Here is a 15,193-nt window from a genome sequence, read left to right as displayed (position 1 = left end):
ACTTATGTTTTTAAAGCGAATAAAATTATTACCTGCATCCGGTACGGTGGTTACAATGTTGGAACATTCCTTTAAGTGATTCGACCACTTTTCGGAGTTTGAAGTGTATTGCAGGCATCTGTCGCAAATTTTTAATTTCTTACAATTTTTGGTTAACTGCGAAGATAATAATCTATAACAAATAAAATAAAAAAAAAAAATATTTTATTAATATTTAAGTAAAAAATGAAATGAAGGATTTTTTTCTTACCTTGACATGTCTTTAATCCAAATATAATGTGCTTTACCCCCACTCTCCAACAACAACAAGTTAATGTGTACCCCATTTGGAACAACATTCTGGGATATGTGGTATGGCCCGATGACAGTGTCATCTTTCCGGTTATACCCATATACATTAATACTAACTCCTGGGTTCAGCTTTTCAAATTTTGGGATTTCTTGCACAGGCATAGGGAATTCTAGCCCTTCAAAATTTAAATTTATATTGTTTTCTAACAAAATATTCTGCTGCCTGATATCTACTCGATAGGATGAAGTTCGAGTTGGGTGGGTTGGCTTTGGGGAAGTTAACGCCGAAATGACACTCCATTTGAAGCAGTATTCATCCGTATTTCTGACATTGATACATGCTTTTTTCGAATATAATTTTGGTGGCGTTGGAATATATTGGGAACCACAAAAGCCAGACCATTTGTTGATGTTGATTTCAAATTTTTCAATTCGAGTCAAAGTCCATCCAGAGTCTCTTTCCTGAAAATCCGCCATTTGACTCTTTATTTCCTCAATATGCCTTTTAATGAAATCCTCAATGTTGTCTGACATAACCAGTCTCTGCATTTTGGACACATGGTACATGTGTTGCATTTGGAGCTCTTCACCACCCAACTTTATGTATTCCCCAATTAGTTGGATATTTATCTTCAGACTTTTATTCTTCGCCAGTGAATTTAAAATTAACAGGTGTAAACTCTTGTTACATTCTTCGAATACCTCATTTATATCTATGGTATTCATATCGGTTAGGTACGTATAAGTTCCTACACGATTTTTAAATCCTGTCATCGTCTGTCTAAATTGGTTATTTATAATAACATCACTTCTTTGTATGTGATTCGGAGACTGGTGATGTTTGAACCAATTCATTGGGTTTACATAGACGTTGCATATTTCACATACTTTATTTAAATTCCTCTGACCATGACTAGGCCCTGGTTGCTGGTCGAAATTAAACTGTTGCTGCTCAAATATGTTTGAGTGTTGCTCCAAGTTTTGATTTTGCTGCAGCAATTGTTGATGAAAGATAGGTCCTGGATGCTGCAGCAAGTTAAAATGTTGTTGTTGTTGGGACCCTGGATTAAGCCCTGGTTGCTGATCCCAATTATATTGTTGTTGGGGGTAGATTCCACCTCCCACGGACATGTTTATGTGTTGTTGCTGTTGTTGTTGCTGTTGTTGTTGCTGTTGTTGTTGCTGTTGTTGTTGCTGTTGTTGTTGCTGTTGTTGTTGCTGTTGTTGTCCAAAACCTTGTCTATGCATTGTCGCTTGGTGAATTTCCATATGTAATTTCAATGCATAGACATTTCGCACCATCAAACCACATAAACTACACGTTTTGTGTGTCTGCAAATGTTTTTGGAGTGCATTTTGGCTTTTGAACATTTTTCTGCATACTTTGCACGTCAACATTTGGGATTCCATTTTGTTTAAAGTTCTTTCAAATATTTCTTTTTTAAATTTTTATAAATAAACCTTTTATTAATTATTTTTGCAGCACAAGAAACAAATCGCAATTTTTTCTTAAAAGGTACGATTCTTTTCTTTTTTCTTTTTTTGTTTATATTTATTATTTTGCAACAAAAAGTCTCAACGTATTTTACGTGTTTTGATTTATTTATTAATTTTTTTTGTATAACACCAAAAAAATTCACAACGTCCGTTTCTGTTTTTTTTCGTTTGTTAGCAAATGTTGTTTTTTTCACAACGTGTCCGTTTCTGTTTTTTTTTTTCGTTTGTTAACAAATGTTGTCTTTTTTCACAACGTAAAACTTCGATTTTTTTTTTGTAAAACACCAAAAAATTAACAAAATTCCGTTTTTTCAGTTTTTTTAAATGTTGTATTCACAACGTAAAACTCCGTGCATATGAATTGCTAAGTCGGGGTTTAGAATTCAATTGGGAACTAAAATTTCAAATGAATATACTATATATTTCTTCGAGGAATGAGATATTTATCCCTTTATAAATACACATTTCTTCTCAAAAAGTAACAAATACATAAAAAATCTAAACAAATAGACACATTGCCTGATTTTCATAGATATTTTGTATGCAATTAGACATCAATGTTTACATCTTACTAGGCGATCAGAAAACTCCACACAGTCAACCAAGAAATCAAATCGAATAACTCAAATTTTCCCAACAGCCAAAATCTTATCTCACCCCCTCCATACCTTATCTTCACGATACATATACATCTTGGGTGGTCATTCTGTGCAATGACAAACAATTCAATAGGATTTCCCAACAGTGAAACACTTATCTCTTCCCCCTACACCTTCTTCCTCCAAATCTAGGTTTCAGCGATTGTTCAATACTAGGCGATCAGAAAACTCCACACAGCAAACCAAGAAGTCAAATCGAATTTTCCCAACAGCCTAAATCTTATCTCTCCCCATCCCTATCTCATCTTCATGATACATGCACATGCACCACACAGCCAGTCAATGCACTCAACACAATGACAATCATGCATATAGGGACAGCCAAACTAGAGAATCACTTATCTCTTTTCCATACCCATTCTTCTATGATACATAAACAAACACAAAATCTAAGTTTCAGCGATTGTTCAATACTAGGCGATCAGAAAACTCCACACAGTCAACCAAGAAATCAAATCGAATAACACAAAATTTCCCAACAGCCAAAATCTTATCTCACCCCCTCCCTGTCTCATCTTCACGACACATGCACATGCATTTCTTCTCTCATTTTAGAATGCTAAACAAATCAATAGCATTCTCAAGAATCACTTTAGGTTTCAACGATTGATCAATACTAGGCGATCAGAAAACTCCACACACTTTTCCCAACATCCAAACTCTTATCTCTCCCTCCCTCCCTCCCTATCTCATCTTCACAATACATGCACATGCACCACACAGCCAGCCAATGCACTCAATACAATGACACTCATGCATACAGGGAAAAATTTTTTTTGGATGACCTTATGACCTATCACAAAAAGCCCATTAAAAAAAGCCCATTAAAAAAAGCCCATAAAAAAAGGCCATTAAAGTGGATCAGTCTATACGTATTACACTACTGGTTATTTATTTAAAAAAACACCGTCCACCGGTTTTGGAAAAAGGTCAGTTTTTTTTTAACCGAGAAAACCAGACTTTTCAAAAACCCTGGTGTTTTCATCACTCTATCTGGAATGAATCATATAAAATGTTTTCTTTCACAGAATTGTTTTTCTCCCTCTTATACGTACTCACTCTGTGGACACCTTATTCAGATTTTGTTTTGTCTCCAAAACCTGTCTTTGCCTTGTTTATTAAACTAACACAGGCATATGGGTATCCATCCTTGCTTGAAGTAATTCAAAATTCACATTTACAGCTATAGTCGTATATGTTACTGTACGGATTCAAAGAGAAATGCCTATAGGCTATTATTGCAACAAAAGCACCACGGTGCAAGAACACAATCGACTGTAACGATGCAAGCATTGATAACAAAAAAAAAAAAAAAAACAAACAACAATAGTGGCAACAATAACCACATACACGTACAGCCATATGCATACTATGCAACAAATTCAACTATGGGATAAATATTTATTTATTTTTTTTTTATACCCTCCACCATAGGATGGGGGTATATTAACTTTGTCATTCCGTTTGTAACACATCGAAATATTGCTCTAAGACCCCATAAAGTATATATATTCTGGGTCGTGGTGAAATTCTGAGTCGAACTGAGCATGTCCGTCCGTCCGTCTGTTGAAATCACGCTAACTTCCGAACGAAACAAGCTATCGACTTGAAACTTGACACAAGCAGTTGCTATTGATGTAGGTCGGATAGTATTGCAAATGGGCCATATCGGTCCACTTTTACGTAAAGCCCCCATATAAACGGACCCCCAAATTTGGCTTGCGATTGCTCTAAGAGAAGCAACTTTCATCCTAAAATTTGGTACATGGTGTTAATATGTGGTCTCTAACAACCATGCAAAAATTGGTCCATATCGGTCCACTTTTACGTAAAGCCCCCATATAAACGGACCCCCATATTTGGCTTGCGATTGCTCTAAGAGAAGCTACTTTCATCCGATCCGGATGAAATTTGGTACATGGTGTTAGTATATGGTCTCTACCAACCATGCAAAAATTGGTCCACATCGGTCCATAATTACATATAGCCCCCATATAAACCGATACCCCGATTTGGCTTGCGGAGCCTCTAAGAGAACCAAATTTCATCCGATCCGGCTGAAATTTGGTACATGGTGTTAGTATATGGTCTCTAACAACCATGCAAAAAGTGGTCCACATCGGTCCATAATTATATATATAGCCCCCATATAAATCGACTCCCAGATTTGTCCTCCGGAGCCTCTTGGAGGAGCAAAATTCATCCGATCCGGTTGAAATTTGGAACATGGTGTTAGAATGTGGTCTCTAACAAACACGCAAGAATTGGTCCATATCGGTCCATAATATATATAGCCCCCATATAAACCGTTCCCCAGATTTGATCTCCGGAGCCTCTTGGAGGAGCAAAATTCATCCGATCCGGTTGAAATTTGCAACGTAGTGTTAGTATAAGGCCGCTAATATCCATGCCAAAATTGGTCCATATCGGTCTATTGTTATATATAGCCCATCCCCAATCACACAAAAATTGGCTCATATCGGTTCATATTCATGGTTGCCACTTGAGCCAAAAATAATCTACCAACATTTTATTTTTATGAAAAACATTTTCGAAATGTCAAAATTTTATTTCTATAGAAAATTTTGTCACAATTTTTTTCTATAGAAAATTTTGTCAAAATTTTATTTCTATAGAAAATTTTGTCACAATTTTTTTCTATAGAAAATTTTGCCAAAATTTTATTTCTATAGAAAATTTTGTCAAAATTTTTTTCTATAGAAAATTTTCTCAAAATTTTATTTCTATAGAAAATTTTTTCCAAATTTTATTTCTATAGAAATTTTTTTTCCAAATTTTACTTCTATAGAAAATGTTGTCAAAATTTTATTTTGTCAAAATTTTATTCTATAGAAACTTTAAACTTAATTATATACGTATTTAATCGGCCTTTTTTAGTTTAATATATACTAAGTATGGACTACCTTGTAATTTAGAAGGCGGTGTTAGGAAGTTTTAAGATACCTTGCCATCGGCAAGTGTTACCGCAACCCAATTAATTCGATTGTGGATGACAGTTTTTAGTACAAGTTCTTATGCAATCCATGGCGGAGGATACATAAGCTTCGGCCTGGCCGAACTTACGGCCGTATATACTTTTTTTTTTTTGAATTACTGAAAATGGAAACTAAACAACATATTTATGTATATTATGCTGTACAATTATTACTATTCACAGTCAAAGTTTTGAATAAATTAATAATTAAATAATTAAATATTTTGAATATGAATACAGTGAAACCTCTGAAAGGTGGACATCAACGGTCGGCTAAATTTTCTCCACATTTGAGAGGTGTCCAGGTTTAAGAGGTTAATTTTGATGTGTTAATATAGCAAGCGTCCCCAGACAACTATCCATGTTTGGGAGGTGTTCGGTTTTCAGGGTGTCCAAGTTTGAGGGGTTTCAATGGCAATTAGCTACTAAGCCTATGGGGGAGTCATTATCGTTTAATAGAACGTTATGGTGGATACACTCATTTTTCATCAACTCATGTCCAAAATAAAATGTTAAAGATGTTCCATGAGATCTTTTGAAATGCCTCCGAAATTTATAATAAGTGATTCCACGATTGCCTTTAATTTTGTTATTTACCGGTAAAAAAAAGCAATTTTTACCTTCAAAAGAAATCTTTGCTTGGCTTAAATATGGTTCCTCAGATAATAAAATTCTTTTTTCACTTTACACATATTTTTTTAGTCACTCTAATTTTCTCTTTGTAATAAAATTTAATTCACTGCATAATCTTCCACTGTGTCTGTTGTGAGGGCATTTTTTTTAATTTTCATGTGTTTTAAAAGCAGTTTTTTTTTTTAACATTTCATCTTGTTTGTCTCAATTGCTATTCTCTTTTGCTCCACCACTCTGTCTCGCTCTCTCTCTCAGTCTCTATGTAATGATACATTTTGCAAAAGGGTCATATGGAGAGTTAAGGTTATTTTTTCTGTGCCTTTGTTTTTGGAATACAAGAAAATATTTTTTTTTTTTTTGTAAAGCAGAGAATATAAATATTAAATCCTGTTGAAGCCTTCAAGCTGGATATGAAAAATCTCAAAAAGATGGAAATGGTAAACAAAAATGTCAGTGGTTGAATAGTTGAGACTCATGATGATGGCTTTGATGACGATGGTTTCAAAAAGACTTTGGGTTCTTGTCAAACAAGGAATTATCACATGATTTCCTTAAGGCCAGTAAACACAATTTTCATGTTGCAAGAGCATAGTGATAGTTTATTGTGGCACAAAGGAAAATGAGTGTCAACTTGGAGAGTTTTCAAATAAATAAATAATGGAGCTGGGCAAATTATTTGACTTGACTTAAAGGACTCTAAACACTAGAATGATATAGCTAAGATTTTGTGTTGTGTTTGTGTGATTCAATCGACTCTCTCTCCCTCTCTGTTTCTCTTTTTGCATTAGATGAAATTGCTATTTTGTGAATACTTTCTTATTTGTTTGTTGCACCATTGAAATCCTTTCAGATTTCTGTTTGTTTCTCTTAGCCCTAGTGTATGGGCAGGATGTGTTTTTTTGTCCTTATGGTTGAGCTTGCATTTTGTTGACAAGTTTTTGATATTAATTTAAAACTTTGATTATGTCTATTTACATATAATTTCGATTTGGATGTTGATTTCGAAAGCAAAGTTTTCCATTTCTCCGAATTGCACAAGGAGTACAAGAGCGAGCGATAGCAAAAGATGAAACTTTGGTTATTTTTCATGGGATAATAGAAAAAGTTTTCGTCTTTTATTAAAGTTAAGTATCAATTCCTTATTAAATCTCTTTTATAACTGCTGTGACAGAAAGTACCTGGTTAAATGTTCATTTCAATATTATTCAACATTTGTTGAAGTTCTTTTCAACACAACAACTTTGAGGGCAAAGTAATGAGAAAATTGAAAGATAAGTTACCTTTTTGATGGGATTTAAAGTTTAGAATGACTAAAACTGCCAATTATTTAAATTAGGGTTTCCAAAAGTTCTTTCCTATTTTAACATTTAACTAATTGTATAATTTTATTAGGTAAGATATTTAAAAAGTTTACGGCCAAGTTTTATAGCCAATAGCATTTACAAAGCGAGTATGGTATTCTAATTTATGCATAGATAAATTTTGTAACGACTACAATGAATTGTGGATATATTTTATTTCAAAATTCCAGGAAAAATGTCATTGATTTGCAATTTCTATTTCATTTTCTATTTTACATTTATGTAGAAAATTTACTTTCAATCGCCTGTAGGGATTCGAAACGTGTTAGGGATTTTCTTAAAAGATATTCCCGATAAAATTAAAAAAAGTTTGAAATAATATACTCCATAAAGAAAGCTTTTACAATTCAAATACAACTTTCTTCAAAACGCATGAAACCATTTTTCAACCCTTTTCCAAATCAAATCAAATATTTTTCATATTAAGGTAACCCTTTTCCAAATCAAATGAATAATTTTTAAATTCAAATCAGTTTTTTTTGTAGCATGTAGTGTAGAACATATATCTGAATATTCGTTTTCTTATCTTATTTTTTTGTGAGAGACTTTTATACTCATTAGAAGCGGGTCAAAATTCCAACCTCCACCTTGCCAACAAATAATAGGTGATCAGAAGGACATCCAAGGAGACAAAGTCATAGACTGAAAAAACTTTTATTGTGAAGCCAAATATTCCATGTCTTTAAAATAGGAATGCGAATTTTGCTTAGCATAGACGACTCATTTCCTTGACATAAAGTTTCTTTCCTTCCATATTCGATGAAGTTTTTTTTTTTGTTTTTATGGTTAAGTGATTCCACTTAGAAAGCCGGTATCTTATATGAAAGAAAATTTGTTCCTCTAAGATCAACTAAAATTTGATCTGAATTAATCTCAAATCATTATTCAATTTTAAAATTTCGCGATTTTAATTTTGGCGTTTATTTCGTTTTGGGCCTCTATTTCATTTTCATATTTTGAGAAAATAATTTACTTTTAGAGCTTTGTTTCATTGTTGTTTTGGGCCTTTATTTCGTTTTCATATATTGAGAATTTAATTTAAAATTTTTGGGCTATTTAATTAAATTTTTGGTTTTGGTTTTTTTTAGTTTACATTTTTGGATTTTATTTAATTTTTATTTTGGGCCTTTATTTCATTTTCATATTTTGGGAAATGTTTCAGTTTTGGAGCTTTATATGTTTTGGGCCTTTTTTCATATCTCGTGAATTTAATTTATATTTTTGGGTTTTATTTTATTTTTTGGGCCTTTATTTAATTTTCATATATTTGGAATTTAATTTAAAACTGTTAGGCTTTATTTCATTTTTTGGGCCTTTATTTTATTTTCAAATCTTGGGAATTTAATTTAAAATTGTAATGCTTTATTTCATTTTCAAATTTTGAGAAAATAATTTAGTTTTAGAGCTTTATTTCATTGTCGTTTTGGGCCTTTATTTAATTTTCATATCTTGGGAATTTAATTTAAATTTTTGGGCTTTATTTCATTTTTGTTTTGAGCCTTTATTTTATTTTCATATCTTGGGAATTCCATTTAAACTTTTTGAGCATAATTTCATTTTCATTTGATCGGAATTGCATTTAAATTTTTGTGTTTTATTTAATTTTTATACCTTGGGAATTTAATTTTAAATTGTTAGGCTTTATTTAATTTTTTGGGTCTTTATTTCATTTTCATATATTGGGAATTTAATTTAAAATTGTTATGCTTTATTTCATTTTCATATTTTGAGAAAATAATTTAGTTTTAGAGCTTTATTTCATTGTCCTTTTGGGCCCTTATTTCATTTTCATATCTTGGGAAATTAATTTAAATTTTTGGGCTTTTTTTCATTTTTATTTTGACCCTTTATTTTATTTTCATAACTTGGGAATTCCATTTAAACTTTTTGAGCTTAATTTCATTTTCATTTAATGGGAATTGCATTTACATTTTTGTGCTTTATTTAATTTTTATACCTTGGGAATTTAATTTATATTTTTGGTCTTTATTCATTTTTGTTTTTGGCCTTTATTTCGTTTTCATATCTTGAGAATTTAATTTAAAATTTTTGGGCCATTTAATTAAATTTTTGGTTTTGGTTTTTTTTTTAATTAAAATTTTTGGGTTTTATTTCATTTTTATTTTGGGCCTTTATTGCTTTTTGATATTTTAAAAAATCTTTCAGTTTTGGAGCTTTATATGATTTTCGTTTTGGGCCTTTTTTCATTTTTATATCTCGGGAATTTAGTTTAAATTTTTGGGTTTTATTTCATTTTTGTGGGCCTTTATTTCATTTTCATTCATTGGGAATTTAATTTAAAATTGTTAGGCTTTATTTTATTTTATTGGGCCTTTGTTTTATTTTCATATCTTAGTAATTTAATTTAAAATTATTATGCTTTATTTCATTTTCATATTTTGAGAAAATAATTTAGTTTTAGAACTTTATTTCATTGTCGTTTTGGGCCTTTATTTCATGGTATGAAAGGTATGAAACCTTGGGAATTTAATTTAAATTTTTTGACTTTATTTCATTTTTGCTTTGAGCCTTTATTTTATTTTCATATCTTGGGAATTCCATTTAAAATTGTTGGGCTTTATTTCATTTTCATATCTTGGGAATTTAATTTAATTTTTTTGGGCTTTATTTCACTTTTTTTATTTTCATATATTGGGATTTAGTTTAAAATTGTTTGGCTTTATTTCATTTTTTGGGCCTTTATTTTATTTTCGTATCTTGGGAATTTAATTTAAAATTTGTAAGCTTTATTATACCCTCCACCATAGGATGGGGGTATATTAATTTGTCATTCCGTTTGTAACACATCGAAATATTACTCTAAAACCCCATAAAGTATATATATTCCGGATCGTGGTGAAATTCTGAGTCGATCTGAGCATGTCCGTCCGTCCGTCTGTTGAAATCACGCTAACTTCCGAACGAAACAAGCTATCGACTTGAAACTTTGCACAAGTAGTTGTTATTGATGTCGGTCGGACGGTATTGCAAATGGGCCATATCGGTCCACTTTTACGTATAGCCCCCATATAAGCGGACCCCCAAATTTGGCTTGCGAATCCTCTAAGCGAAGCAAATTTTATCCGATACGGCTGAAATTTGGTACATGGTGTTAGTATATGGTCTCTAACAACCACGCAAAAATTGGTCCACATCGGTCCACTTTTACGTATAGCCCCTATATAAACGGACCCTCAAATTTGGCTTGCGAATCCTCTAAGCGAAGCAAATTTTATCCGATCCGGCTGAAATTTGGTACATATTGTTAGTATATGGTCTCTACCAACAATGCAAAAATTGGTCCACATCGGTCCATAATTATATATAGCCCCCATATAAACCGATCCGCCGATTTGGCTTGCGGAGCCTCTAAGAGAAGCAAATTTCATCCGATTCGGCTGAAACTTGGTACTTGGTGTTAGTATGTGGTCTCTAATGGCCATGCAAAAATTGGTCCACCAGATTTGTCCTCCGGTGTTTTTGGAGAAGCAAAATTCATCCGATCTGGTTGAAATTTTGTACGTGATGGTAGTATATGATATTTAACAACTATGCCAAAAGTGTCCCATATCAGTCCATAATCATATATAGCCCCCATATAAACCGATCCCGAGATTTGGTTTTGGAGCCTCTTGGAGGAGCAATTTGCATACGAGTCAGTTGAAAATTTGTACATTGTGCTTGTATATGGCCGTTAACAAGCATGCCTAACTTGGTCCATATCGGTCTATAGTTATATATAGCCATCAGATAAATCGATCCCCATATCAAGTTCATAATTGTATATAGCCCCCATATAAGCGACCCCCATATTTTAATTCTGGCTCTCTACGTATTGTCTAATACATACCACGTATGGACTAACTCACAATTTAGAAAACGATGTTAAGAAGTTTTAAGATACCACAACCCAAGTAATTCGATTGTCGATGACAGTATTTCGTAGAAGTTTCTATGCATTCCATGGTGGAGGGTATACAAGATTCGGCCTGGCCGAACTTACGGCCGTATATACTTGTTTCATTTTCATATCTGGGGAATTTAGTTTAAATTTTGGGGCTTTATTTCATTTTTGTTTTGGCCCTTAATTTATTTTCATATCTTAGAAATTATTTAAAAATGTTTATTTCATTTTCGTTTTGGACACTTATTTAGTTTTCATATTTGGGAATTTATTTTAATTTTGGGTCTTTATTTCATTTTCTATATTTCATTGGGGTGTTATGTAGTGGAGCCTTGAAAAATTGACTTTCGACATTTTATCTCTAATTGCTATAGGTCGATTAATATTTTTTAGACAATTCCATTAATCGAAATGAAGATTTTAAATCCTGAAATATTTTTTTAAAATTTTTCAAAAACATTATGTTCCTCAAAAAGATCTGTATTAATCTCACACATTAAATTCCATTTAAACAAATGTAAATGAAACAAAACAAGCATTTATATTTGAAACACAATGAAGCCAGCTTGATTCGCAGAAGGAAACCATAACCATTAAAAAAAACCAACAAAACTAATTGCTACAATCTAAGCCATAAAAATGAAACTTTTTCTAAAACGTGTTTTTCTCTTCTCTTTTCTTTTATTCCGTTTTTTTTTTTTTTTTTTTTTTTGGGAAATTTTCTCATTGCAGGTGAACATCCGGCAGCCATGCAACACAATTCAAGCAGAATGCGTAGTAGCAATTTCTATTTTAGTATATGTTGCATGTTATTTGCCCTTTTAACATGTTGTTTACAACATTTGATGTGTACAACAGACGTGGCCCGGGCTGGAGAAACCACAACAATGGCCAGAAATTTAATGTTGGCACCATTAACAGGAGTAAAAACGACCACCTTCATGGGGAAGCAGTCGCAGCAGCAGCAACAGCAACAACATAAAAAACATATAACTGCTGTTGCAAAAAGGCTCCAATCTAAACCGAAAGGATTATCGCCATCAACAACAGGAGTAGGTCCAAATTGCAGCACCATAAGTTCCCTGGATGCTGGATTGCATGCCGTGAAAACCAATGCAGATATAAAAAACGCGACGACGACCTTTTCTAACAATCTGCCGGTGGTGTCCTGCCACTCTCGAGACCTTAGATGAAAGACTAAAATTTACCACCATCACCACCAGTACCACCACAGCTACAATGGACGACCGCTGTTGCAGCAATAAAAACTGAAATGATGCAAATACTTTGCCAGTTTTCTTGTGAAAAATCTCCCAACCGCAACAGTGTCAGTGGCATCATGAGTGTAACTTAATAATTCTTTACTTTTCCACCCATATTCTGGTGGCCTATTACAAGGCCCTACCTACCCCCTTCAGCTGGGTGGATTGGTTGTAAATTTTAAAGTAAGTTTTCCATTCTCAGTCTTAAAACAACAGAAAAAGAAAACGGCCGCAATGGATGGGTGATCTTAAACGTAGTAGTAGCAAGAAAATAGCATAAGTGAAAAACAAAGCCCATGAAAACAAAAAAGGATTCCAGGGCATTCTATTTTTTGGTTGTTCTTTTTTCCGAGAATGAACCACCACCACGAGAGAAACTATCATAATAATAAAGCATCAGGAACCAACTAAAAAACAGGAGCCCATAAAATTGCAAACGTCAAGCAGTTGATACAAAATAGTGGGTAATAAAGAAGGAAAAAAGGATGTATTCTTGTTTTTCTCCAGCATATCATGAACCATGGAGATTCTATGTAAATTTTATTCCTACGATAGCTGCAGGAGAACTTATACAACGTTTTCCTCTATTCCTTCTTATCACAAAAGAAGATTTTCTGCGAAGGTCTCAAACTATCTGGAGATCCCTGGGCGAGTGCAATTGCGTGTTGGAATCCACAAAATTGTGGAATAGGGAAGGGTAGAAAGTTTAATTCTTAAAAAACTATGTTAAGTAAGGTAAACTAAGTTTAGCTAAAAGTTAAGGTAATTAATTTGTGCAAAGTATCACAACAGTTGATGAACAACTACAGTCAGTACAAATGCAATGGGGTATATGCCAATGCACAGTGGTTCAACATAATATTTTGTATAGATTTAGGATTTTCTTCAAATTGAAAATGGGGAACTCTAATTTTCCCGATTTCCATAATAACCCTGGATCAACCTCAGGACCCTTACCTTTGGTGTATTTAGACCTATTTCAGTTCTGGTCAAAAGTAATCGGTCATATTAATATGGATTTTTAAAGGGAAAATTTTAGCACTTAAATTGGGCTCATTTAAAATGGCACTACCATTAAGAATTTCTAAAAAATTTCTAAAGTACAAAAGATGTCACTCGCAATAAAGTGGTGGCAGACTAGTTTTAAACAAATTGGCATACTTCTTCATAAAGTAAAAGTCACAATTAAATGCATTGTTTTAAGAATTGTTAAAAAAACTTGTTTTTGACTTAAATCCTCACAAATCTAAAAAAAAATATATTTCCATTTTATTTAAATCATTCCATTAATTTAAATGTTCAGATTATTAACCCGGTTGTCTACTATGCCAATTTCTTTGCATACTTTTAGGCGGTATACATTTTCACAAGTAATGGAATGATAAACAAGTAAAGGCTGGTTAAAATTTCAAGGACCGATGTTGATTTTGAATAAAACACAAACTACACTGAAAAAACAGTGAACCCACCAGGAAGAAAAGTTTCGGTTAATTTTAGAAAATTTTGAATATTTGTAGAAAATTTTAACTAAACAGTATTACAAACGTTGGCATCACGCCGATGTCATAAAAATAAGTAAATATTTTTCGACAAATTCAAGAAAATTTATTAGACATAACTAAGTTTTTTCACTTGTTAAAGAAAATTTTGTAGTTTGAAGGAAAAACTTGGAGTTCAAAATTGCAAGAATGTCTTTAGTGATATACGAAGTTCATGATGGACGCATTTTTGGTAAGATTTACAAATTTAAAGAAATTCTGAACTATTTTGTGGAAGGTACGAATTTAGTTAATCATTATGCTTCATTTGAGTTTATTTTTTCTTCGGTTTTAGTTAATTTAACTAACGTAAACAAAAAATTATTAGAGTAAAGGAAACTTTCTCGAAGCATAATAATTCCATGAACTAAAATAAAGTTAAATTGGCTTTATTTTTATTTTATTATGATATATTGGTATTACTCAATTATGTATGGAATAAAATATCGACCAAATGAGCGCCGCGACCTCGGTGGCACACCTTCATCCGATGGTCCAAATTTTCGATGACGCTGAGGCATAATGGAGGTTCTATGCCGTTAATGTGCCGAATTATCTCATCCTTTAGCTCTTGAATTGTTGCTGGCTTATCGACGTACACATTTTCTTTCAAATAACCCCAAAGAGAAAAGTCCAACGGTGTCAAATCACATGATCATGGCGGCCAATTGACATCGCCTTTACGTGAGATAACACGGCCATTGAATTTGTTGCACAAAAGAGCCATTGTTTCGTTAGCTGTGTGGCAAGTGGCACCGTCCTGCTGAAACCACATATCGTCCACATCCATATCTTCCAATTCGGGCCATAAAAAGTTCGTTATCATCTCACGATAGCGAACACCATTCACAGTAACTGCCTGACCGGCTTCATTTTGGAAAAAATACGGCCCGATGATGCCGCCAGCCCATAAACCGGACCAAACAGTAACTCTTTGTTTTTCGACAATCACTCTTGGATTCTCATTCTCCCAAATGCGGTAATTCTGTTTATTGACGAATCCACTGAGGTGAAAATGTGCCTCATCACTAAAGATGATTTTCTTCGAAAATG

The 15,193-nt window shown here is 33.0% G+C and overlaps 1 protein-coding gene across 1 annotated transcript in view; it reads left to right on the top strand.

Annotated features, from left to right (window-relative positions):
• Positions 1–13,908, top strand: part of dpr1 (defective proboscis extension response 1) — a 707,346-nt gene extending 693,438 nt beyond the window's left edge. Inside the window, exon 8 of the mRNA XM_075312145.1 lies at positions 12,073–13,908. Within this exon, the coding sequence (XP_075168260.1) occupies positions 12,073–12,533 (461 nt within the window). The 3' untranslated portion in view covers positions 12,534–13,908. The remainder of the gene's footprint in view (positions 1–12,072) is intronic.
• Positions 13,909–15,193: the final 1,285 nt, after the last annotated feature.

This window comes from Haematobia irritans, chromosome 5, assembly GCF_050003625.1.
Source record: "Haematobia irritans isolate KBUSLIRL chromosome 5, ASM5000362v1, whole genome shotgun sequence".
Taxonomy (NCBI): Eukaryota; Metazoa; Arthropoda; class Insecta; order Diptera; family Muscidae; genus Haematobia; species Haematobia irritans.
This window is presented reverse-complemented; position numbering and strand designations above follow the sequence as displayed.